Here is a 24612-nt window from a genome sequence, read left to right on the forward strand (position 1 = left end):
GGCTGTGTGTAGCTGTTTAATAATGAAAAGGCAGAAGTGTGAGCACCCCTCTGCTTGTGGCACACTTCCACCCAGCCTCTTCTATTCTGTGTTCATCTGGGGTTGGAATATGCAAACTCCATTTCCCTGCTTCCTTGGCCTGCTGGGTTGTTTGGTCTGGTTAATCAGAGGCACTATGGGAAGGCGAGAGGCACTCCCCATGTCTAGCACTGTGGTACTCGGCAGGCAGTAGAGATGAATTTTGAAATCCTGTGGACCAAAGGTCATAACCCATTAGCAAGTTTGTCAGTCCTAGAAGCATCTAAGACTAATTGCATCCATTTCCAATAGTGCAGCAGCAGTATCAGAACTCAGCAGTTTGAGAGCTCAGTTTACTACCCTCCTTGCCTTTCCCCTGGTTTTCTAAGACCATTCTTTCTTCTTTTTTGCTCTGTTTGATCTTTCTTTTGAACAAATTTTTGTTTTTATTTTTCTCTGGTTGAATCCCCTAGTTGGCTTCTGATTTCCTAACTAGAATTTGCCAACCAACCATGTCTTTTGACTTCCTGCAATTTTTTTCAGTTCTAGAATTTGTCTTCATTTTTTGTTTCACTGTTTTTCAGACAGGCCATATCACTTCTTACACTCAGAAATTCCAGTTTCAATCTTGGATTTAACTCCCTGAGCATACGAAACATACCTGCTCCAAGAACTGTGCCTCACTCTGTTTGCATGGGTCTATTTTTATTGTCTATTACCTATCATTTTGCACTCATTCTAGAGATGAAATAATCGAATTGTTGAACACTGAATTTTAAAACTACTCATGGATAAAATTTGACACTTCACATGATGTTACTTCCAACAAAGATTTGGAAGATACAGAAAGTAGTAGAGCATGAGTTACCTTTATCCAAAATTTAGTTTTTAGTTTTTGTTTGATTACACTAGGGCTCACACCTGACAGGAAAGGAATCCAGGACTCCTAACTCCTATATATAATTTATGCATCTCTCTCTCTCTCTCTCTCTCTCTCTCTCTCTCTCTCTCTCTCTGCAACAGTCCTTGAATTCAAGACTTTCTGGGCCTACTAGGACCTAGGACAAACTGACAATTCACTTATTTCTTCAGTGTAGGGTTTCTAGAGAATTCTTCCTCTCCAGAGTGTCCGAGTTGGTCATACTTCTCTTACCTTTGTTTGTGTGTGTGGTAGATGTGGTGGATCTGATGTATATAAATAGTTTCAGTTTTGCAGATAAAGCATTTTTTTGTCAAGATTTATTTATGAGTCTCTGGGACAAGGTCAATAGCTACATTTACACGGCAGCAGTGGCAGGACATGGGTGTGCTCTGAGTCTTCCGCAAACATGAGTAGGTAGGGGGCCTCAAACCTCAAAAAACCGTATACCTGGAGCTTGGGGCCAATTAGGTTCTCTGTGACGCTCAGTCCTGAGGTAGTGGGGTCCGACAAGAGGCATGGTGGTGGCCTCAGGGTGTGGGAGCTGCTACAGGGGCCTCTGTTTAGGTGGGAGCTGGCCTGCCCCTCTCCAAGAGCGCCTGGGAGGTCTCAGTTGGGAAAGGGGGATCCCAGAAATTATTGCTCCACTTCTTGTATCATTTAATCCCCATCCTTTCCCCATTTATATTTCCCAAACTGTCAAAAATCAGTGCAGTCCTCCAACTACCCCATTCAGCTAGATAAATGTTTCCATGGGGAAATGGTCCCAGACACTGGGCGCTTCTGTGTTCTTCCCCCTGTCCCTGGCGTAGACCATCATTCCCTTGTCATCTTAGCTATGGATGCTCTCAAAGATGATAGTTTTGTATTTTGTTTTTAGTTCTATCTTTTTTTTGGGGGGGTGGGGTTGTGGGAGGGGGCCAAACCCGGCAATGCTCAGGGGTTAAATCCCGGCTCTGCACTCAGGGATTATTTCTGGCGGTGCTCAGGGAATCAAATGGGATGCCAGGGATCGGCTGCATGCAAGGCAAACACCTTACCTGCTGTGCTATCACTCCAGCCCCCAAGTTTTATCTTTTCACAAATACTTCAAGGGAAAAGAAAAGCATCCAAATTTGGGCCAAACCATCAATGGGAACTGAAATGAGAACCAATTAGATTCTTTTCCTCTGATACAGGACTGCTTTCTGCTGGAGGCCTGACTTGTTGCTGTTGAAATGGGCAAGTGCATGAAACTGGGGAATTTGGTTCTAGTCCTTGACGGATGCTGAATAGTTCTCATGAATCACTGACAGTGGCCCCGGACCACCCCCAAAGCCACACTCAGGAGGGCAGGAATAGATTGATGTTTCACAAAGTGATAGCCACCAAAGGCAAGATTGGTCATTTGAGAAATCTTATACCTCCTATCACTCCCTGCCAAAGATACTATGTGGTTATCCCCTGAGGGTGACAAAACTGACATCAACAAGGACAGCTTCAGAGCCCAAGTCTTGAATGCAACCCATGAGCATTCAAGTGTCAGGGACAAACCTGAGGAGATTCACAATACTGAAAAGAAAAAAATGGTTCTTCCAGAAGCAGCAAGTCTAGACGTTACATTTTGTTTCAGTGACCACACACACACACACACACACACACACACACACACACACACACACACCAAAGAAACACAACTTTCTGGCATGTAATGTTTAAATTTCTTTTATACACAGGTCATATTAGAGTTATATAAATCTTTAAGTGTTGTCTTGTGTTCTAAAGTATATGTGCAATATTTAAGAATATATATTTACGAAATAAAATATAATAAACCATAAAAAATAATAAAGTATATATGCAAAAGCAGATGTAAACATCCAAGAAAATAATAACCAACACTTTCTCTTCACATAATTTTAGTGTACAGAACTTAATTATAGCACTATAGCACTGTTGTCCCATTGTTCATCGATTTGCTCAAGCAAGCACCAGTAACGTCTCCATTGTGAGACTTGTTGTTACTGTTTTTGGCATATCAAATACGCCACGGGTAGCTTGTCAGGCTCTGCCGTGCAAGCAGGATACTCTCAGTAGCTTGCCGGGCTCTCCTAGAGGGCTGGAGGAATCAAATCTGGGTTGGCCTCATGCAAGGCAAACACCCTACCTGCTGTGCTATTGCTCCAGTCCAGAGCTTAATTCTAGGTTGGAGAAAACTCACCCAAATTGACTTTTAACCTGATCAGGCACTACACTAGAAAGAGTTGAATCTGATGCTAAAAATTGAGATGTACCATAAAGCACCGTGTGAAAGGCACCTCAACAGAGAAAAGTTAAGGTAAAATAGACTAGCTGTTTTGTTGAAATAATATTGAGACCCGTGCTCCTATTGCTTCAACTACTACAGTCTTCAGAGAAGTAATTTTTCAAGCCCACTCATGATCCTGCCCAATCCATCCCAACCCTATGACCAGTATTCTCAACCCTCTGCTCTTTGGCTCTTTTCATTTTCACTACAACTGCAGTGAGGCAAATGGAGGCAAATAACAATGAGCTCACAATTTTCCAGTCTGTTTTCTCAGTTCCGCGTAGTAGCCAGTAGCATAGCTCCTCTTGTCCTAACTTCTAGCCATGACACAATCTGGTTATATTTACCAGCTCAGTTCTCCAGGAAAAAAAAAATATATATATACATATACATAAATAAATATATATATATTAATGCACAGCAGAGCCTGGCAAGCTCCCCGTGGCGTATTCAATATGCCAATAACAGTAGCAGTGATGGGTCTCATTCCCTTGACCCTGAAAGAGCCTCCAATGAGGCACCATTGGGAAGGAAGAATAAAGAGAGGCTGCTAAAATCTCAGGGCTAGGATACTGGCGCCTGCTCGAGCAAATCGATGAATGGAATGACAGTGATATAGTGACAGTGATATATATTAATACCCTATGTTAATTTTTAACCATACCTATGTGTAATTGCTGCCCCCAAACCCTTTACAATTTCTCTATAATAATCCTGATTGTAAGCCTGTTGGACCCATTCCTTTGTCCAGCAGCCGGAGGGAACAACTGTCAGTCCCAGACACACCAGGGAACCCCAGTCATGTCAGGATGGTGATCAAATAGTCTCTGAAATTTCTTTCATCCAGCAAGTTCTTGCTAGAAAACAGTTCTCCTCATAAAACTAGAATATAAATTCCTGCCTACCTCAAAAGAGTAAGCTGTTTTGTTTTCAAAACGGCCTCTATTGTTCTAGGTGTAACCTCCAAAGAAAGTAATTCTATGGGGCTGGAGCAATAGCACATCGGGTAGGGCGTTTGCCTTGCACGTGGCCGACCCAGGTTCAATTCCCAGCATCCCTTGAGCACCGCCAGGAGTAATTCCTGTGTGCAGACCCAGGAGTAACCCCTGTGCATCGCCAGGTGTGACACAAAAAGCAAAAAAAAAAAAAAAGTAATTCTAAACTGAGTTCCACAGAACTTCTTTGTTAATTTTTTATGCAATTCCACAAAGGAACTGGTTTTATTTTTATTAACATCCAACTTAAAAAAAATTAGACATAATAGACTGGAATGGGTAAAATTGTGATCAAATGGTAAAATATATAAACATGAATAAAAGTAAACATAAAAGTAAATCTTTTAGTTAAAAATTTTAATTGCAAGAAAATTAGCAAATCTATGTAAACACAAAGGCTCATTCATCATCTTTTTTATATTTATATTTTAAATATTATTCCATCTATTCAACCTAGCCTTCACTTACAAAAATTAGAATACACAATCCTTATATTGTTTAATATTCTATAAACAGAACTGGCTTTGTTTCTAAAGTTAGGATTATATCTATCAATTTGTTACAAAGAAACTTTAAAATTGTTCCCTTATGAGTATTTCATAAGCACAGGTTAGCCACTCCCAAAATCCAAGGCAAAAACAACATGAAAAAAAAAAAAAACCACCAACACTGCTGTTTTATTAAAGGATTCCTGTCTTCCACTTCACTTTACTAGCCCAAGTACAAATTCGGAGAAAAGCTTCTTAAGTCCTGCAGTTTCAAATTCCTTTTGTAACTCATCCAATGATGAATACTCTTTGACTTCAAATGCCAAAAACCTGCATAATACAAGAGAAACTCATGAATATGCCTAGATTTGTCAGAGTATAATTACCGATTCAGTTGCTTTTCCATCTGCAATAGTACTAAATTATACCTTTTGTGTTCTGTCTGTACTTTTGTTTCAAACAGTACACTAATCATTTTCTCTTTGCATTTCTTTCCACTTGAGTCCACATCTACTTTGGAGGTTTTCTGAAGAATCAGGTATTCCTAAATGAAAAATCAGTCCTTGTGTTAAATACATCTTACTCTGAATCTTAAAAGTCCTACTTTTAAATGGAGTCATAACGCTGCAGCTATTTTCATACATCAAGCAATCTTCATGAAGCAAACAGTAAGAGAGTTAGACAGTATTTTTATATACTTGGCTAGTATAATTGGGGGTCCATGGGGGCACAGGGTAAGAATGCAGGAGCAAAGAGAAATATAATCAAACTACTGGGGGATGGGGGGGGGATGAGGTGTTTAAACCTGCCCTGATGCCTTTTCACATCTTTCTGGATGGTCACTTAAACCCTTGGGGGCCCAGTAACCATCCCTTAAAACAGTGATCGTGCCAGCACCTACCTTATGCGAAGAAAGGATGATTAAATGAGCTGATACATGAAAGCACTTAGAGAAATGCCCACCACATAACACTGGGAAGAGTTCGCATCAGACTAAACTGTGAGTGCTGTGACTACTACTTTGAACTGAATGCAGTTAGTGACACACAGCACCAACCGTTTTAAATAGACAACATCTGAAAACAGCTGTTATTCTCAATCCAGACAGACAATTCTACCAAAATTTAACAGACATTTATATAAAATGGCATTTACGGGCCAGCTGGGCATGCAAGGGGTGGGGGTGGGGGGACACACCTCTAAGCAGGGCAACAATTTCTCTACATTAGATAAGTTCTAGTCAGTTGGATAAATGTGTTAATTAATTGATGAATCCAATCTGAAACAGCATCTGCAAAACAGCTGCACTAGCCTAATATGCCCAAGATGGCTCAAAGAAAAATCTGAGCCTTTGGGAGAAATATGAGCAAAAAAATTAATTTGTAATCATTTTGTCAGTCAGCATTTCACCCTCAGAGGATCAAGTTTCACAGTTCTATTATAAATCACCTTAAAATATGTGGTTTCTTGGTCAAATCCCAATCTGGGATATTTGTTAAATTTGGATTATTTGTTGTACATTAGAATCTAGGAGCAAAGTAGATAAAGGGATATACTTGAAAACCTGATAACTTTTCAGTGTCTGTATTGCAAATCATAAGGCCCAAAGGAGACAGAGACAGAAAGATAAGTGCCTGCGTTAGAGGTGGGGGGGTGTGGGGAGGGAGGGAAACTGGGGACATTGGTGGTGGAATATGTACACTGTTGAAGGGATGGGTATTGGAACATTATATATTTAAGGAGAAAAAAAAGAATCTAGGAGTAAATCTAGTTAATCAAATGCCAGGCTAGTTTTGTGATAAGAGCCCATCACTGAAAAAGCCAAGTGAGTATTCTACAAATCCTTATGATGATAGGTTGTACCAGCTAAATCTATTTTAAATAAATTTGATTCTAATCATTCCTGACCCAATCTACTGGGAGCATAAACCTATTGATCGTTAGCCCTATTAAAATTTAAAATATAATAAGCAGCTTTCCCTGTCTGGTTCCACACAAAACAGAGTAGATAAGTTTAGGGTGAAAGCCTGAAAAATTTGAAGATGAGGATGATTTTGAAAGCAGCTGCTGAGACAAGTCAGGTGGAAAGCGAGAGTTAGGTAGGAGGTGACAAGCTGACAGCACTAATGACTCTATTCTACTCATACTAAACCCTGCTTAGAAGGCCCCAGCTCCACTTTCCAGGATTACAGATACCAAATTAAAGTGTCAGAATATATCTTTTAGCTACAAAAGTTTTAAAAATTTTGCATACTACGCACAAATATACATCACCTTCTGCCTAAGAAATACAAGTAAGAACAAATTTTAAGGGTACATATATATGGCTGGGGCTCTAAGCTAATGACTGAAACAAAGAGATGTTTTTTGTAACCAACCACTTTCATTAAATGGCATGATTTTCAAAAATAAACTTATTCTTCAAGCTTTGCAAGTGTGTAATTGCTATTAGAAGTATAAAACATTCTTATAAAAAAAATGAAGATCCATTAACATGGTAATAGTGGAAGCAGAAACATCTTAATGACTAATCTGTCCCATTGTTACAAAACACCCTTAGAGACACATTTCAGCAGAAAATAGCCATATTCATATTTAGCATCAAACTTTCTGGCACCTTGATGTTGCTTCTGTCTCCTTGCAGTAAAATCAGTATGAGTTTACCCAGAAACATCAGTCTTCCTGTCAGCCTTAAATCAGAAGCCCACTTCTCCACCGTTTTGACATATTTAGTCTTTGCTCTCATGTGATCTAAATGCAAAAGCGTCGTCCACCATGTATCTTCCATAGGCAGGCCTGCTGGAAAAGTGCACCTTTCCCTGCCCGTGACAGTTGCTGGTTCGTTGAGGAGGTGCCTGAGATTCTGCTGAATCCAGAGAACGAGCCCATGAATCATTGGTTCTGACAAAAGGTTTGCTGCCTGCTCAAGCATCTTCTCCTTCACAGCCACGCACTGAGCGCGGGTCAGACATTCAGAACTAACTGAGATACCAGGTACGCAGGAAGGGTAATTAATGGGTAAATGGAACACCAATTCCAGGGGTATATCTTCTTCCGTAAGTCCTTCAGCTTTTGTGAGAATTCTGAACATGGTCCCATCTGTCTCTGGAAGGCATACAACAATAATGATTAGCTTTACATAATTCAATTTGAATGGAACACTAACAAGCAAAACTTTTTGTTTCAAATGTCAATTTATTTTCATGTGAAAATGAAATTATTTTATAAAAAGACACATTACAGAGGTAAGTGTGATGTTCGATTCCCTGGCACATTCCCGGATTTGTGCACCCTGCCCTTGCTGGCACTGACCCTTGCTATCAATCCATTTTTATAAATATTGCCTGAAAGTTTCTTCATTGTAGACTGTTATTGTTGTTTTTTTCTCTCCAGACATAGCTGATAATTCTGGAAAACCCTAGTCCCTAATAAACCTTCAAAGGAACAGCGTCATGTAACTATAAAAATCAGTAATTAGTTGAAACACTACACATTAGATCCAATGGAAATCATCTTCCAGCAAGTCAAAGTAAACCCTGGGATTCTGCGAGAAGCTAGTGGCAGGAACACTGGTGACCGTGATTGGTACAGTAAGCACCTGGCCCCACTTTCTCCTCCCTTCAAAGTGTCACATTAAGGTGGGAAGATGAGCAGAGGACATCACTTCAGCCATTCTGGCTGCAAGAGCCAGGGAGCGCACAGGGAGGGACTGAGAGGAGACGCTGCTCTCCTGGAGATTTGCTCGGCTCCGCACCACCTCATCCCCCTTTTCAGAAAGTTGATAAAACATCAGGCTGACTCATTCTGTAGGGGCAGAAGCACACAGATCAGAACCAAGTGCAGAGGAAGCCTCTGAAGCTGAGTGGCCTCTCCCCACGCAAACTTTGCTCACCACATGTCCACACTCCGTCCTTCTTCAGAGGGAGGCAGTCACATCGGGTTCATTTTCACACCTGGATTGCTGCCCAACCACCCCAACACTGGAAACCTGGCGTATCCCCATTTGCAAGAACTTAACAGAACATACAAATGACTTTCTGGCCATCTGATTCCATTTCTATAAAAGCTATTGCTACAGACACTGGTTCAGAGGAACCAGACACATCTGCCACCTCAGAGCTACTGCTTAAACAGAAGCCCTAGCAGTGGCTGAAAAGCACTCCTGGAAAAAAAAAAAAGAGAGAGAGTTATGTACTTGGAACAGTGGGACGCTTGGGCAGTCTCTGGCCGGGGCGATACCAGCACGTGCTCCGTGGAGACTCTACCCAGGCAGCCACACTTTGGTGCGGCCACTTTGCTGCTGATTGACCAAGATCCGGAGGCCAGCTAGACTACTTTTGGTCCCAGAGACTGCTTGCAGCCATGCCTCTAGACTGTGAACTAAGCCATTGCCCCATACTGCCCCAGGAAGGGAAATGATGCAATTTCTAATATAAATCTCCCTGGACTTAATTACTAAAATACTAAAACACAGAAATCCTAAACCGACTTCATATCTCTTCATTCTCAGCAATGGAAAACTAATTATCAAATGCTTCCTTGTCAGTAGGGCTGGTTTTTTTTGGGGGGGAGAGGGGGAACTCCAACAATGGTGAGTTTTGTGTTTAAATATGGAATGCAATCAAGGTAAAGAGAAAATGGGGTGAAGTTTATCAGTTACGCAGGCGGGGGTGGGGAGAGGTATACTGGGGTTTTTGGTGGTGGAATATGGGCACTGGTAAAGGGATGGGTGTTTAAGCATTGTATAACTGAGACATAAGCCTGAGAACTTTGTAACTTTCCACATGGTGATTCAATAAAACAAATACTTTTTTAAAAAAGAAAAATAAGAAAAGCACTCCTGGGTTTGGGGTTCTGTTTTTGTTTGTTTGTTTGTTTGTTTGTTTGTTTGTGATGTCCAGGACTGAGCCTGGCCCTCCCATGTGCAAAAAGCCTACTATTTTAGACACTGAGAGTAGCCATGGCAAAGACCACATTAAAATGATAGAGCTGGGGCTGGAGTGATAGCACAGTGGGTAGGGCGTTTGCCTTGCACGTGACCAACCCGGGGTTTGAGTCCCAGCATCCCATATGGTCCTCCATATGGTACCACCTGGAGTAATTCCTGAGTGCAGAGCCAGAAGTAACCCCTGTGCATCGCTGGGTGTGACCCCCACCCCCGAAAAAAAGCAAAAAAATATAAAAAATCAAATGATAGAGCTTACAGTTTGTTTCTCATAAGTAAAACTTGCAAAAAAAAAAAAACAAACAAGGGGCTGGAGCGATAGCACAGCGGGTAGGGTGTTTGCCTTGCATGCGGCCAACCCGGGTTCAAATCCCAGCATCCCATATGGTCCCCTGAGCACCACCACGAGTAATTCCTGAGTGCAGAGCCAGGAATAACCCCTGTGCATCGCCAGGTGTGACCCAAAAAGCTAAAAAAAAAAAATGCTTCAAGGGCTAGAGAGACAGTGCAGTGGGTAAAGTGCTTGCCTTGCACACAGCCAACCCAGGCTCAACCCCAGCACCATGAGGAACGATCCCTGAGCACAGAGTCAGGAGCAAGCCCAAAGAAACAAAAACTTTCCAGAGCTAACGTTGTGCATTCCTCTACAACCCACCACCTTTCTCCTACCCAGTAATCTGCCATGGACAGGCATATCAGAGCCACACCCAGTGGTGCTGGGGGAGGGGCCAGTGACTGCTCTCAGTGATGCCTCTCCCCTGCAGCAAGGCGTGATGACAAGCACGTGGCAGCACTCAGCCTAGCAGTTTGGTGCTCAGGCCAGGCACTGCTCAGAACCACCATGGTGAAACCTGGCAGTGCTCAGGGATTATACAGTGCTGAGGACTGAACTCAATGCCCTGCACATATTGGGCACATCCTCTGCCACTTGAACTTTCCCAGGCCTCTTATCATTTGTAGAAAATGGTTTCTACCTATAAATTTTATCTATACACCAGTTAGACCAGTACATTTCGCTACATAAAATAGGGGTTGTAAGCAATTTTAGACATCAGACTACCACTAAGGCAAATAAAGTCTCCCGCAATCATTTAGGAGTCAATGTTCTCTCTCAAGGGAGAGATATAACTTTTAAAGAACTTCATGCATGGGCTCAAGAGTCTGGGAATACACCAAAAATGCCCACATAAAGTTATGGTAGTTGGATTTTTTTTATTGTTTTGGTTTAAGGGAAGTTCCCTAGAATAGTGCTCTATTCTCAGAGAGTGTAGAAACCTGAAATATAGATTTCTACAGGACAAGTCTTGGGCAGGCTTGCTAGTAGCACCTTATAAGATGGCAGGGGTAGGGGTCCTAGAATCTGTGCTCCTCGTCCTCGACACAGACGCACTGCGTATAGTACCCTGGGTTGCCTTCATATTGCCCAACTGTCTGAGGTTTCAGTCCTGCACTTGGGGCAGAGAGCATCCATACTGCCTATTGTGCATTAATGATAAACTGTCTAACTGCACCTGGGCTCACTGTCTCCTCATTGGTTGGATCCATGGGTGTGGTAGCAACTGCTATAATAACTGATGCTTAGGGAATGTGAGGCAATATAAGATTAGGAGGCTGGGGACACCCATGAAGAACTCATAGGGGTACCTCCCAATGTTTTTTGGCCAACAGTGTAAGTGGCTCAGTGCCAGGGGTCATGCATATGGCTTTGTTCAGGTTCGATGGACACAGGGATTACTCAAGCCACTGAGTAGTGCTTGGGATATCCAGGGCTACTAACAGGGATGCTTGGGGGACCATCTGGTGCCTGGGATCTCACTGGGGTCTTCCTGAGCCCAATCCCTGTACTTTCTCCAGGCCGCTCTCTCCTTCTGAAGCTCCTCTCTGAGAAAGTAGCATTTTCCACCAGCAAACTCTATCTCTAAGATGTCCCAACCATTATCGTTTCTTTCCTGCTTGCATTTTTTCTCTTCTTCTAACATTTGCTTTTCCTCCATCTACCAAAGTATTAGTTTCAATTTGCCTTAAGAAAAAAATAAAACAAAGGCAGATAATTCTCTGAAGCTGCCTATCTACATACAGCCATCCTTTCCCACTTCTGCCAACGAGCCTGTTCCATGCAGTGCCCAGAACAGTCTCCACGTTCCAATCCTGTTCCTATATCCCAATGCCCAAGAAGCCCTTATCACTTATATCTCACTACAGTCTGTTTTGTTTTTCTCTGAGGGTTTTTTGTTTGTTTGTTTTTTGCCTTTTTGGGTCACACCCAGTGATGCTCAGGGTTACTCCTGGCTCTCCACTCAGGAATTACTCCTGGCGGTGCTCGGGGGACCATATGGGATACAGGGGATTGAACCCAGCTGTGGGCAGGGCAAACGTCCTACCCACTGTACTATTGCTCTGGCCCTTTCTCTGTTTTTTAAATACTTCAAGTACTTTGAGTTAAATTTGTGGTATTTCTATACCTAGAAGTATTGTGACTGACTCAAATCTCCAATATTTTTTTTACCACTAGAATATATATAATTTACTTTTAGACAGAAATAAATAAATATATATTTATTTATTTATGTCTGATATATATATATATATATATATCAATTAAGGTAAAGGGTTCCATCCTGGCACAACAAAAGCAAAACCAAAAGCCAATAAGTTACAAGGAACGTCTCACATTTTTTAAGTTATATGGCTCTGAGAATTATGTCACCAGCTTGTAATCATGAATTCCATGATACAGAAAAATCTCAGGTACCTGTGGAAAGCTAAATAATGGTCCCCAAATGTCTATGCCCCAGTCCCCTGTAAATGTCTCTTTCCTTGGCAGAAAGGTTATTGCAAATGATTCAATGAAAGACCCTAATATGGGGGGTTAATCTGAATTATCTGAGTCTGACCAGGAATAACCGCATTGTCCTTATGAGAAGGAGGCCAAGGGAGCTTTGACCGTAGAAGCAGCCACTGTAGTGAGACACTCCATCACCAAGGATAGAGTCAGAGCTGAGAGCCCAGGGCTGCCAGGAACATTCTACTGGAAGCTAGAAGAGGCCAAGGAAAGAATTCTCCCTTGAAATTCCTAGAGGAAAGAGGGTCCAGTCAAAACAACCACACAGTTGGTTCATGCACTTGAAAGTGATTTCAGATGCCTGAGCTCCGGCACTGTTGGTGGGGAGGTGGGGGAAGTGGCGGTAGAGAGGCACCACGTTGGAGAAGCCACAAGAAAACAAACTCAGTTTCTGTGTCCACAAAAAAAAGAAGCAGCTGCTTCTAAATAAAAATCCCCCTTCCTGACCCAACCCCTGAGATGCACAATGTCTGTCTCCTATGTTTGCCAGACACACACAGACAAGTTCTACCCCCCAGTGAGCTAACCAGGAGGGGCGAGGCCACGCAGGTCAACCCATCCTTATCACTGTTCATGTGTTTCTCGCAGCTATTGTTTTTTTTCAGTCAGCAATTGAAAATCAATAGGGGAAAATCCTGACATTTGCCTCAGAAAATTGTGAAGTTCATAGCTACACACTTACAAGAAAAAAAAAAACAACACTTTAATTCCTTTAAGAACTGGAAAGAATTAACATTCTCTCTCCATGGTCTTCTTGGAGACTCCCACACACCTCCACACACCAAAGCTGCCAACTAGAATAACACAAAATGATGAGAGAAAACAGAAAGTCCAATAACACACCCCATTCCACTAGTATCTAATGTGGTGATAAAAAACCACCTGTTCTTTTAAAATCCCATTTTCTCCCTAAAGCTAGAGGAGTATGTATACACTACCATTACTCGTCTGCCTTGCTTTAAACATGCTATTAAACTGGTCCCACTGAGCTCAGATTTTTTTCATGTAATTTACACATCATCAGTCTTATTTTTGATTTTCCCTGAATGCTGTAAAAAGAAAACAACGTTGCTCTATCAGCTTTAAGGTTATGAACAGTTTGTAAGGAGCAAGCAGCAGAATAACAAGCTCTAAATCTAACGTAATCTCTGCCCCCCTCTGGTCCTTCAAAATTCCAGTTATTACACCACAAACTTGTCATTCTTAATAAGAATCTATGCCCTAAAAAACATATGTCTGTCCTAGAAAACAAATTTTCCAGAATTCTAAGACTATTTTCATCTACTCTGAAAGCCCTAATCTGTTTGAAGTGCATCTGTAAATCCCTTAGTTTGGGTACAGCCGGTGGGGAGGTGGGAGTGCCTGGTTGTTGTTTTTGGCAGGGGAATACCTGGGAGTGTTGGGGGACTAATCCCAGCTTCGTGCTTGGGGAGTCATTGCTCCCTGCAGTGCTCAGGGGACCTTTCACGTAAGTGGCCCCGTCTAATCCTGGCACTGATTAAATACGAGGTGCCAGACTAGACGGGGCCACCTGCGTGAAAGTATGTGCTCACCCCATTTGACCCAGCAATACCACTCCTGGGAAATATCCCGGAGAGGCAAAAAGGTATAGAAGAAATGACATCTGCATTTGTATATTCATTGCAGCACTGTTTACAATAGCCAAAATCTGGAAAAAACCCAAGTGCCCAAAAACAGATGACTGGTCAAAGAAACTTTGGTACATCTACACAATGGAATACTATGCAGCTGTTAGAAAAGATAAAGTCATGAAATTTGCATATAAGTGGATCAACATGGAAAGTATCATGTTGAGTGAAATGAGTCAGAAAGAAATAGAAAGATCATATAGAAAGATCACACTCATCTATGGAATATAAAGTAGCAGAATGGGAGACTAACACCCAAGAGTAGTAGAGATAAGGACCAGGAGGTCTGCCCCACAGCTTGGAAACTGGCCTCACATGCTGGAGGAAAAGGCAGCTGAGATAGAGAAGGGAACACCTAGTAGAGAATGTTGGGAGGATCCATTTGGGTTGAAAGCTGCATGCCGAAAGTAGACTATAGACCGAACATGATGGCCGCTCAATACCACTATTGCAAACTACAACACCCCAAAGGAGAGAGAACAAGGGGGAACGCCCTGCCACAGAGGCAGGGTGGGATGGTGGGGGTTGGGGTGGGGGTGGTGGGAGGGATACTGGGAACATTGGTGGAGGAGAATGGGCACTGGTGGAGGGATGTAAATGAAATGCAAACATGAAAGTTCATAAGTTTGTAACTACCGCACAGTGATTCACTAATAAATTTTTTAAAGGCAAAAATTAATTAATTAATTAATTAATTAATTAAATAAAAAGCATGTGCTCAGTCCACTGGGCGATCTCTCTAGCCGATTTTTGTTTTGTTTTCAAAATGAAGTATGCATGAAACTACCATGAAAAGTATTGTCAATGATAACACCATAATAAAAAATTAAATAAATACATGATTGAGCAATTAAGCCATGCTGGGCCTGGGGAGCGAATCCAAAAAGTGTGCATGCTTTCCATGCAAGAGGCCAGGCCTGATCCCAGAACACAGATGATCCCTCCCACAGGGGCAATCTAAAGGGATATCACAGAGAAATATCCAATGCCCAAAGACAACAGAAATGGAGCACTGGAAGAGAAATGGTCCACACGCCGGTGGGGGCGTGACGCTGGGAGGTCTCATGCATGAAACCCTCTGTTAGCAGTTTTATGAACCATGACACCTAACATAACATTTTTTTAAATAAAAAATAAAATGATGTGAGGCTGGAGAGATAGTACAGTGGGTTAGGATGTTTGCCTTGCAAGCAGCCAACCTGGGTTCCATCCCTGCCACCCATTATGGTCCCCCGAGTCCGTCAGGAGTGATCCCTGAGCATAGAGCCAAAAGTAAGTGCTGAACACCTCTGGGTGTGACCCAACCCCTCCCCACCAAAAAAAAAAAAAAGATAAGACTAAGATGATGTGTTCATGAAACAGCCATTAACAGTGCTGGAAAGCACAATACCTCAATGAAAGCTAAATAAATACATCAATCAGTCAGCCACACGGGGGCTGGAGAAACAGGTCAGAATTGCATGCTTTCCAGACACAAGGCCCGAGTATGATCCTGAGAACCACAGGCCGCGTGACACGGCCATGCGTCGCAGCTCTCCAGTAACAGGTGTGGCCTGAAGCACTGCCAAAGAGTGGCCCCCAGACTTTTAAAAATGTTTCATATAGCTCTCCGCTGCTGCTCGAGCAGGATACCGGAGGCCAACTGAACTGCTTTGGACATGAGAGCTCGCTAAAATGCCTCCAGACTGAACTGAGCCACTGCCCTAGGCGGCGCCAGCGGGCAAGGGTTTCTCTCTCCAGGATTTTCCATTTTATGAGCACCATTAATGGGAAGTAAAAGCTTGTAGAGATGCAATTTCTGGCAGAATTTTCCCTGGACTTTATACAGAAATCCAAGATTGCGCAGACACTGTCGTGGCCGCACGACCTAATATCTCTTAATTGTCAGCAATGTGAAATGGTTCCTTTTTAGCAGGTCTGACTTTGGGGGGAAACTCCAACCAATAATAGTGAGTTTTTTGTTGAAATATTGAAGGTAATCAAAGTAGCAGCCATTTCTCTAGACTGTGAACTAAGCTATAGCCCCACACCGGCCAAGGAGAGAAAATACCCTTCTTTCTCGGTTCTCTTCCCTTTTCGGAGAGAAACACATCGTGGCGTCCACCATATTATGAGGTCTATTAAGCAGGCACAAACTCAGTGGCGCGGGAAGGGGGGAAAAGAAATTATGTACTTGGAACAGCAGGACGCTTGGGCAGTCTTGGGCTGGGGCATACCAGCACACGCTCCACCGAGATTCGACCCGGGTGCCACACTTCTGTATGGCCGCGTTGCTGCTGATCAACTGGAATCCAGAGGCCAACTAGACTACTTCTGGTTCCAGAAACTGCTTGCAGCCATGTCTCTAGACTGTGAACTAAGCCATAGCCCCATGCCGGCCGAGGACGGGAAATATCCTTCTTTCTCGGTTTTCTTTTCCCTTGTCGTGGCACCAGCCATATTATTAGGACTATTAAGCAGGCACAAACTTGGTGGTGCGGGAGAAGGAAAAAAAAAAGAGTTATGTACTTGGAACAGCAGGACTTCATAACTCTTCATTCTCAGCAATGGAAAACTAATTTTCAAATGCTTCCTTGGCAGTAGGGCTGTCTTTTTGGGGGGGAAACTCCAGCAACAATAGTGAGTTTTGTGTTGAAATATGGAATGTAATCAAGGTAAAGAGAAAATAAAGTGAAATTTATTAGTTATGCAGGCGAGGGGGGGGGGGCGGAGGGAGGTATATTGGGTTTTTGGTGGTGGAATATGGGCACTGGTGAAGGGATGGGTGTTTGAGTATTGTATAACTGAGACATAGGCCTGAGAACTTTGTAACTTTCCATATGGTGATTCAATAAAAAAGAAAAAGAAAAAGAAAAAAATGTTTCATACAATAAAATTAAGTTTCTCTGCCTTGCATAGAATGTCTCATTACTTCTACAGCTGAACCACTAAATTAAAGAAATTATGCTGTAATTATATTCCACACAACAGATCTAAATGCCAAATTTCCCATGGCTGTTTTGAAGGTTTCACCTAAGTTAATGGTCACACCTACAGGAAACTCTAAATGCTGAAAGAAGCAGATCCTGGGAAGTGTGGCAGAGATGGAGAGAGCCAAGGCTTCCAGATTCATGGAGAGCACATTAGGAAACATTTTCATGCCCCAAACAACCTGCCTTTCCCTTCCTCTGCTAACTTTGAGACTTTCAGATGTCCTCAGAGTAACACCCTACAGGAAACCACCAAGATGCCCCAAATCCTCCCATAGTTTCATGCACAAGATTCCCATCCCCTCTCGGGAGCCTCACCACTAGCCCACACACCTAAGGACACGTTCCAATGTGACAGCTGGATTTTTATGTTTAAAATATGGTTTCAGGAAAATAAAAAACAAGCCTACAGCTAAATGAAGTACAAGTTGTAATTCCAGCCGAGATGTTTTTTCTTTTTGGTTTTTAGGCCACACCCAGTGGAGCTCAGGGCTTACTCTGGGCTCTGTGCTCAGATATCACTCCTGGTAGGGTTGAAGGACCCTTCTGGGGTGCTGGTAATTGAACCCAGGAGAGACAAGTGCAAGGCAAGAGCCCTACCCACGGCAATAATTCCAGTCCCAGGAAGTGGGGCGCAAGGCTAGACTGGCTTTCCTGCAGAGTGCCCCGTGTGGACACCGGGATATGGTTTCAGACATGATTCATTCTCCAAGAGGGCCTGATACCATCTGAACATTCGTGTCCCAAGAGCACAAGGCTCCCCTGGGAAGCCACTGTGCAAACATAGTGTACACCTGCCACTTTACGACTTTATGATGTGTGAAATAATTTTCAGAGATACGAAAGCAAGGCTATAGCACGACATCCCCATGACACCCCTCTTTCCTCATCAGGAAAATGAACACACGCCCCTTCAGAAACGGTTCTGAAAGTTAGCTGGATCACATTCACAGCTCCCTTCTAGGTTTTCATTATTGCTCATTCACTATTGCTCTTTCTTGGTCCCTTAAAAGAACTATTTCCTTGAGGAAAACTGCCCCATCTGTATTAATACAGATGGTTAGTCGGTCTGGTATCTATTTGTTCTGTAAAATAAAGCAAAGAGTTTCCTCCTCAAGCACGATGGAATGAAAGTCGCAGGACCATGGTGGCTGAGACATTCGACTCCGCAATCAGGCTGGCAGGGAGAGGAGAACATCGCTGATCTGCCTTCCCACAAAGGGAAGCGTGTGGGGGCTCACATAAATTGACCCAAAAGAGCATTACACCAAGTGCCTCCTACAACTTTGTAGAGCATATTGTACCCATTGGAAAGTGAATAGTGTGCAAAAATCCTGGGAATCCATTAACCCTAGAAATTTCAATCATCCAAGTATTAGCCCTCTTGAAACTCAGAGCCTTCAGCACTGACCCTTGGGGCGGCCCCTCACCTTCCCACCTACTACTTAAAGCATATTCCCAGCAGGAAGCCCTCCTGCCCCCCCTCTGGCCCCCTCCCAGGGAACAAAGAGATACTAATTTGAGGGCCAAGCCATGAGCAACAGCTCGTTTTTAGAATGTTCTAATTTCAAGTTTCTATCCTGCAGCCCACACTAGCATCTGAGAGTAGCGGCCAGCAACCCACGCTGGTCACTGTGGTCTGCTGAGGACCTGGGGTACCCAATTCCCAGCAGCGCACATCAGACATCCTGCTTTCAATCACTCAATTGTTCTGTTCTCTAATGAACCTTTCAGCAACAAAATGTCCTAAATTGTTACAATGAATTCTTTCATAATTCAATTACTTATTGATGCCAGAACACTGAATTAAATTAATTAGGAGGCATGGCTTGAAAGTCACGCTCAATTTAACTGCAGATAAAGGGTCCACAGTGTTCTGGATATTAATAAAGAAGAAATAAAAAAACCCTGTTCTTTCTTTCTAGTCAGGCTTTGTGGGGTGTTTGCTAAGGCGCCAACCTGCTCTTATGCTGAGCAATGCACATGACCCAGACTATTTGCACTCCGCTCTCTTTAAGGTACAATGCAAGATCATAGGTTTATTTTTCCAGGAAATTCCCAGAGGAGCCTTAATAACAGAATCTAGGAAAATTGATGGTCTTTTCAAATAACCTTCCCCAGGGAGCAGTAATTATCAATAAAAGGACTTGCTGAAGACATGACAATAAAGAACAGGCTTACAACCCAATCAGAAGCAGGATGACAAGATGATAAAAAAGGAATCACTACCCTATCAAAATCAGGAGGACAAAAGACACTCCAGTGCATAAATGCTTTCGTTTGAATTAGGGGGGCTCAGGCAATGCCCAGAGGGCTGTGTGATGCTGGGTTCCATGAACCAGAGCCTCCCACACTCTAGACCTTACAGCTCCCCAGCCACTGTAGACAGAAACTAACTGTTTCAAAAAGGGCCTGACTTTGGACAGGAACCAAATGTTGAAAGTAGGTAAAGGAATATACCTGATAACCTTTCTGTATTGCATACCATACAATATCCATATTGCAAAAGAGGAGAGTGAGAGAGACAGAGACAGAGACAGAGAGACAGAAAGAAGTGCCTGGCACAGTGGAGGGGGCAGGAGGGAAACTGGGGACACTGGTGCTGGAAGTGTACACTGGTGAAGGGAAGGATGGATGCTTATATGCCTGAAACCCAATCATGAACAACTTCGTAACTGTGTATCTCACTGTGATTCAATTAATAATTTTTTCTAAAAATAAAATAAAATAGGGGCTGGAGTGATAGTACAGTGTGGGTAGGGTGTTTGCCTTGCACGCAGCAGACCCGGGTTCGATTCCCATCATCCCATATGGTCCCCTGAGCACCGCTAGGAGTAATTCCTGAGTGCAGAGTCAGGAGTAACCCCTGTGCATAGCCGGGTGTGACCCAAAAATAAAAATAAAATAAAATAAAATAAAAAGCGGGCCAGAGAGACGTACAGGCATCAAGGTACTTGCATTGCAAGCAGCTGACCCTAGTTTGATATCTGGTGTCACATAAGGTCTCCCAAGCACCACCAGAGTAACCCCTGAGCACAGAGCCAGGAGTAAGCCCTTAACATCACCTGTGTGGAGCTATACCCCCCCCAATAAAGTAGCACAATAAAATAGACATTGGTTTACAGTGCTTGAACTATCAGAGAACTCTATGATCAGTGTGTAATGGAGGAGGGGGTGTTGTGAGAATTAATAAAAAGCCGCCCCCTTTTCTGTGTGTGAGGAGCACACAGGCTACGCCACAAAAGCCATCCTGCCTGGCTTTCTCCCAACACCCACACACCTGAGACCACCTTCCTGAAGATCAATTAATTTGCGGTCAGAAAGACTCTCAGTAGCTGAGACACAAAAGAAGGCTAAATCCCAAGCGCAGAAATTTCCAGAAGGTATCTGCCAACTAAGTGAAAAACGGGTAATTACCTGCATCACAAGATTTTTTTTTTTAACTGAATGGAAGCCACACACAGCTTAGCTCTCATCAAAACTAAGTTTATCATCCAAAAGAGGCCAGGGAATTCTTCTAGCGCGTAAGTTCCCAAGAGACACGGACCAATCCTTGAAAAGTGCGGGTGTTTTGGAAATTCAGAAGTCATGGGGTGAATGAGAAGACGCCCCCAAAAGCAGTCACTGGAAACCAGTTATCAGTGGGGTAAAAGTCAGGAGAAATGCAATCAACCCGACAGCAAAGGTTCAGACTGCAGGGGTGAGTCCGCAAACGTTCCCACTGTTCCTCTCTGGTGCCTGGAGCCCGTGACTACAGAACCACGTTCCGCCCTCACTCGCCCGACCCCGGCGCGCCCACCGAGAGGAGCGTGGGGGCGAGGCGGGGTCTCCGAGCCTGCCCCGGGGTGCTGGATGGGGGGGAGGCTGGTTTCAGGAGCAGTCCAGGAGGGGGCGCTAGTGCACAAGGGCGGCGAGCGGAGCAGGGGCGAGGGAAAAGGGGCAATGATGGGGGGCAGGGGGAGAAGGAGGCTGGGAAAGATTGGGGTAGCGGGGACACAGGAAGGGGCGTGGGGGAGCAGGGAGAGTCCGGGGAGCGGGGGATGGACGTGCAGCAGGGGCGTGTGGGGAGCAGGGAGAGTCCGGGAGAGCGGGATGGACGTGCAGCAGGGGAGCGGGGAGCAGGGAGAGTCCGGGGAGCGGGGATGGACGTGCAGCAGGGGAGCGGGGAGCAGGGAGAGGTCCGGGGAGCGGGATGGACGTGCAGCAGGGAGTGGGGAGCAGGAGGGGCCGGGGAGCGGGATGGACGTGCAGCAGGGAGTGGGAAGCAGGGAGAGTCCGGGGAGCGGGATGGACGTGCAGCAGGGGGAGCGGGGAGGCAGGGAGAGTCCGGGGAGCGGGATGGACGGTGCAGCAGGGAGTGGGGGAGCAGGGAGGGGCCGGGGGAGGGGGATGGACGTGCAGCAGGGGAGCGGGGAGCAGGGAGGGGCCGGGGAGCGGATGGACGTGCAGCAGGGGAGCGGGGGAGCAGGGAGAGTCCGGGGAGCGGGATGGACGTGCAGCAGGGAGTGGGGAGCAGGGAGGGCCGGGGGAGGGGGATGGACGTGCAGCAGGGGAGCGGGGAGCAGGGAGGGGCCGGGGGAGAGGGGGATGGAGACGTGCAGCAGGGGAGCGGGGAGCAGGGAGGGGCCGGGGAGCGGGATGGACGTGCAGCAGGGGGAGCGGGGAGCAGGGAGGGGCCGGGGGAGGGGGATGGACGTGCAGCAGGGGAGTGGGGAGCAGGGAGAGGGGCCGGGGGAGCGGGATGGACGTGCAGCAGGGGAGCGGGGGAGCAGGGAGGGGCCGGGGAGCGGGATGGACGTGCAGCAGGGGAGCGGGGAGCAGGGGGTGGCCGGGGAGCGGGATGGACGTTGCAGCAGGGGAGCGGGGGAGCAGGGAGGGCCGGGGGAGGGGGACGCGGGGTGAGGGGCAGGGCGGGGGGTGCGAGGCCCCGCGCCCGAGTCACCTGAGCTGCTCCGCTCCTCCCACTCCCCGGCCCCGCAGAAAATTGCCGCCAGGGCCGCCAGTTCCTCCCGCACCGACTCCGCCGCCGCCGCTTCCGCCATGGCCGCCGCCGCCGAGCAGTGCGGCCTTACAGCCACCAGGGGGCGCCGCCGCCGAGCAGTGCGGCCCTTACAGCCACCAGGGGGGCGCCGCCGCCGCCGCCGCACGCGCGGGCCGCTGGGGTGACTCGGGCCCGGGCCGGGCCTGGCAGGAGTGTGCGGCCAAGAGAAGCCCCGCGGCGCGGCCCGGCTTCTCCCCCTGCGCGCGGGCCTGGGTGCTCCTCACCCCGGCGGGCAGCAGTGCTCCCGGGCACCGCGCGTCCTGCGCGCAGGGTCGCCCCGCAGCCCGGGGCCAGCAGCCGGTGCACAGGGGCCGGAGTAACGCGGGCCTCTGGGTACGGGGGGGAGTAACGCGGGCTTCTCCGTACGGGGGGGGGGGGGGCGGAGTAACGCGGGCTTCTCCGTAGGGGGGGGGGGGAGTAACGCGGGCCTCTGGGTACGGGGAGGGGGCCGGAGTAACGCGGGCCTCTGGGTACGGGGGGGAGTAACGCGGGCTTCTCCGTACGGGGGGGTGGGGGGGGGCGGAGTAACGCGGGCCTCTGGGTACGGGGGGGGGGCCGGAGTAACGCGGGCTTCTCCGTAGGGGGGGGGGGAGTAACGCGGGCTTCTCCGTAGGGGGGGGGGAGTAACGCGGGCTTCTCCGTAGGGGGGGGGGGAGTAACGCGGGCTTCTCCGTAGGGGGGGGGGAGTAACGCGGGCCTCTCGGTACGGGGAGGGGGCCGGAGTAACGCGGGCTTCTGGGGGGGGGGGGCAGGGTCCGGGCGCTGGGCCCCGCGGTTGACCGTTGGCGGTGACCCAGCAGGAGCACTGCCCGGGTGCCCGTGGTGCGAGTTTCACGGGCTTCCTGCCAGTGCTCCCACCTTCTGGTGCCCGGCGTCCGTGCCCCAGCGACCCAGTTGGCAGGACGGACCGCGCTTCTGGCTCCGTCAGGCGCGGGGGCAAGATGCGGAGGGGAGTTGTGTGTCCAGGTGAAGGGACAGGGGTAAGTGCCGTCCCTGTGCCCCCCGGCGACGAGAACACCGCCACTGCCCGGCTCCGCGGTGTTTGCACACGGGAATACTTTCCCACGGGAGGTGGTCCTTTCCCCACGTAGCTGAATGTCCAAGTACATTCAGCTGACAGTGCTCCCGCCTCTACCACCTCAGGCCTCACGGTCTCTCCTTTCGTCAGCACAGCCCCTGCTGCTCTGCCTGATTTTCTTCCTTAAGCCTATGGCACAGTTTCCACAAGAGAGACTCCCCCTTTGAAATATGAGGGACCGACTAGAGCTATAGTACTGTGGGCAGGACGCTTTTTTTTTGCTTTTTGGGTCACACCTGGCGATGCACAGGGGTTACTCCTGGCTCATGCACTCAGGAATTACTCCTGGCGGTGCTCAGAGCACCATATGGGATGCTGGGAATGGAACCTGGTCGGCTTCATGTGCACGGCAAAAGCCCTGCCCCCTGTGGTAGCAAGGGCAGGACGCTTTTTTGCTTGCAGCTGACCTGGGCTTGATCCCTGGTACTCCATATAACTCCCCAAACATCACCAGGAGTAATTCCTGAGTGCAGAGCCAGGAATAAGCCCTGAGTCTCACTGTATATGGTGCAAAATAAAATAAACAATATATGAAGCAGATCATGCCCCTTCTCTGTTCATAACTTTGAAAACATCCCATCTTACTTGTAAAAGAAATAATCTTATCATTGCTAAAGACATAAAACATACCTATGTTGCATGTATATAATATATATTTGAGGGGTCGAAGCCATAGTACAGAGGTAGGGCGTTTGCCTTGCACGCAGCCAACCTGGGTTCAATTCCCAGTATTCCATATGGTCCCCCAGGCACCGCCAGGAGTAATTCCTGAGCGCAGAGCCAGGAGTAACACCTAAACATCACTAGGTGTGACCCAAGAAGAAAATAAAAAGACTTGGTAACTCATTCAATAATTTATTAGAAATGTAGCAAATAAAACTAAATTTGTGAAAATTACCATGTCTTTTAAAAAAAAGAATATATATTTGAAGCCCAAACTTAAATTTTAGTTAAGCTCATAATTATCTCTGATGTGACCAATTTGTCTAATAAAATAAAATTTATTTCATGGAGCCATCACAGGGTATAATCTGGTCAAATGTGAACTATTCCTGTTTGTCTATTTTGTGGTATCTGAGGCATCCAAAAGTGTGTCAGTCTTGAAGCTCAGTAGTAAATTGTTGCATGGATATCCATGCAGTCCGAGGCGCTGAGACAAGGAACGTGGAAGAAATGTATGTGATGGAGGGTCCAGATTCTCTCTGACTCTATGACCAAAGTAGAGAGCCCTGAAGTCTCCTTTTATTATTATTCTGTAATTCGTAGGTCATCAACAAAGGAGTTATGGGAAGATCATGCAAAGTTCTTCTGCATACAGAAAACAAACAATGTAGGATCTGCATACTGGCAACAAACAGGCTAAGTACCTAGGATCTGCAAA

General features: G+C 46.1%; 1 protein-coding gene across 3 annotated transcripts; it reads right to left on the reverse strand.

Moving 5' to 3' along the window:
- Positions 1-2623: 2623 nt before the first annotated feature.
- RWDD3 (RWD domain containing 3) lies at positions 2624-22363 on the reverse strand. Of its 3 annotated transcripts, XM_055145272.1 has the most exons (5): positions 22055-22138; positions 20530-20664; positions 7325-7812; positions 5136-5251; positions 2624-5037 (listed from the first exon to the last, which is right to left on the reverse strand). In XM_055145272.1, the coding sequence occupies exons 3-5, from the start codon at positions 7796-7798 to the stop codon at positions 4923-4925; spliced, it is 705 nt and encodes a 234-aa protein (XP_055001247.1). In that variant the 5' UTR covers positions 7799-7812; positions 20530-20664; positions 22055-22138; the 3' UTR covers positions 2624-4922. The 3 variants fall into 3 exon arrangements, with proteins under 3 accessions (XP_055001247.1, XP_055001246.1, XP_055001245.1); XM_055145271.1 differs by lacking the exon at positions 20530-20664 and having other exon boundaries at positions 7325-7806; positions 22055-22363; XM_055145270.1 differs by lacking the exon at positions 20530-20664 and having other exon boundaries at positions 22055-22363.
- Between the last annotated feature and the right edge of the window lie 2249 nt (positions 22364-24612).

This window comes from Sorex araneus, chromosome 8 (genome assembly GCF_027595985.1).
Source record: "Sorex araneus isolate mSorAra2 chromosome 8, mSorAra2.pri, whole genome shotgun sequence".
Classification (NCBI taxonomy): domain Eukaryota; kingdom Metazoa; phylum Chordata; class Mammalia; order Eulipotyphla; family Soricidae; genus Sorex; species Sorex araneus.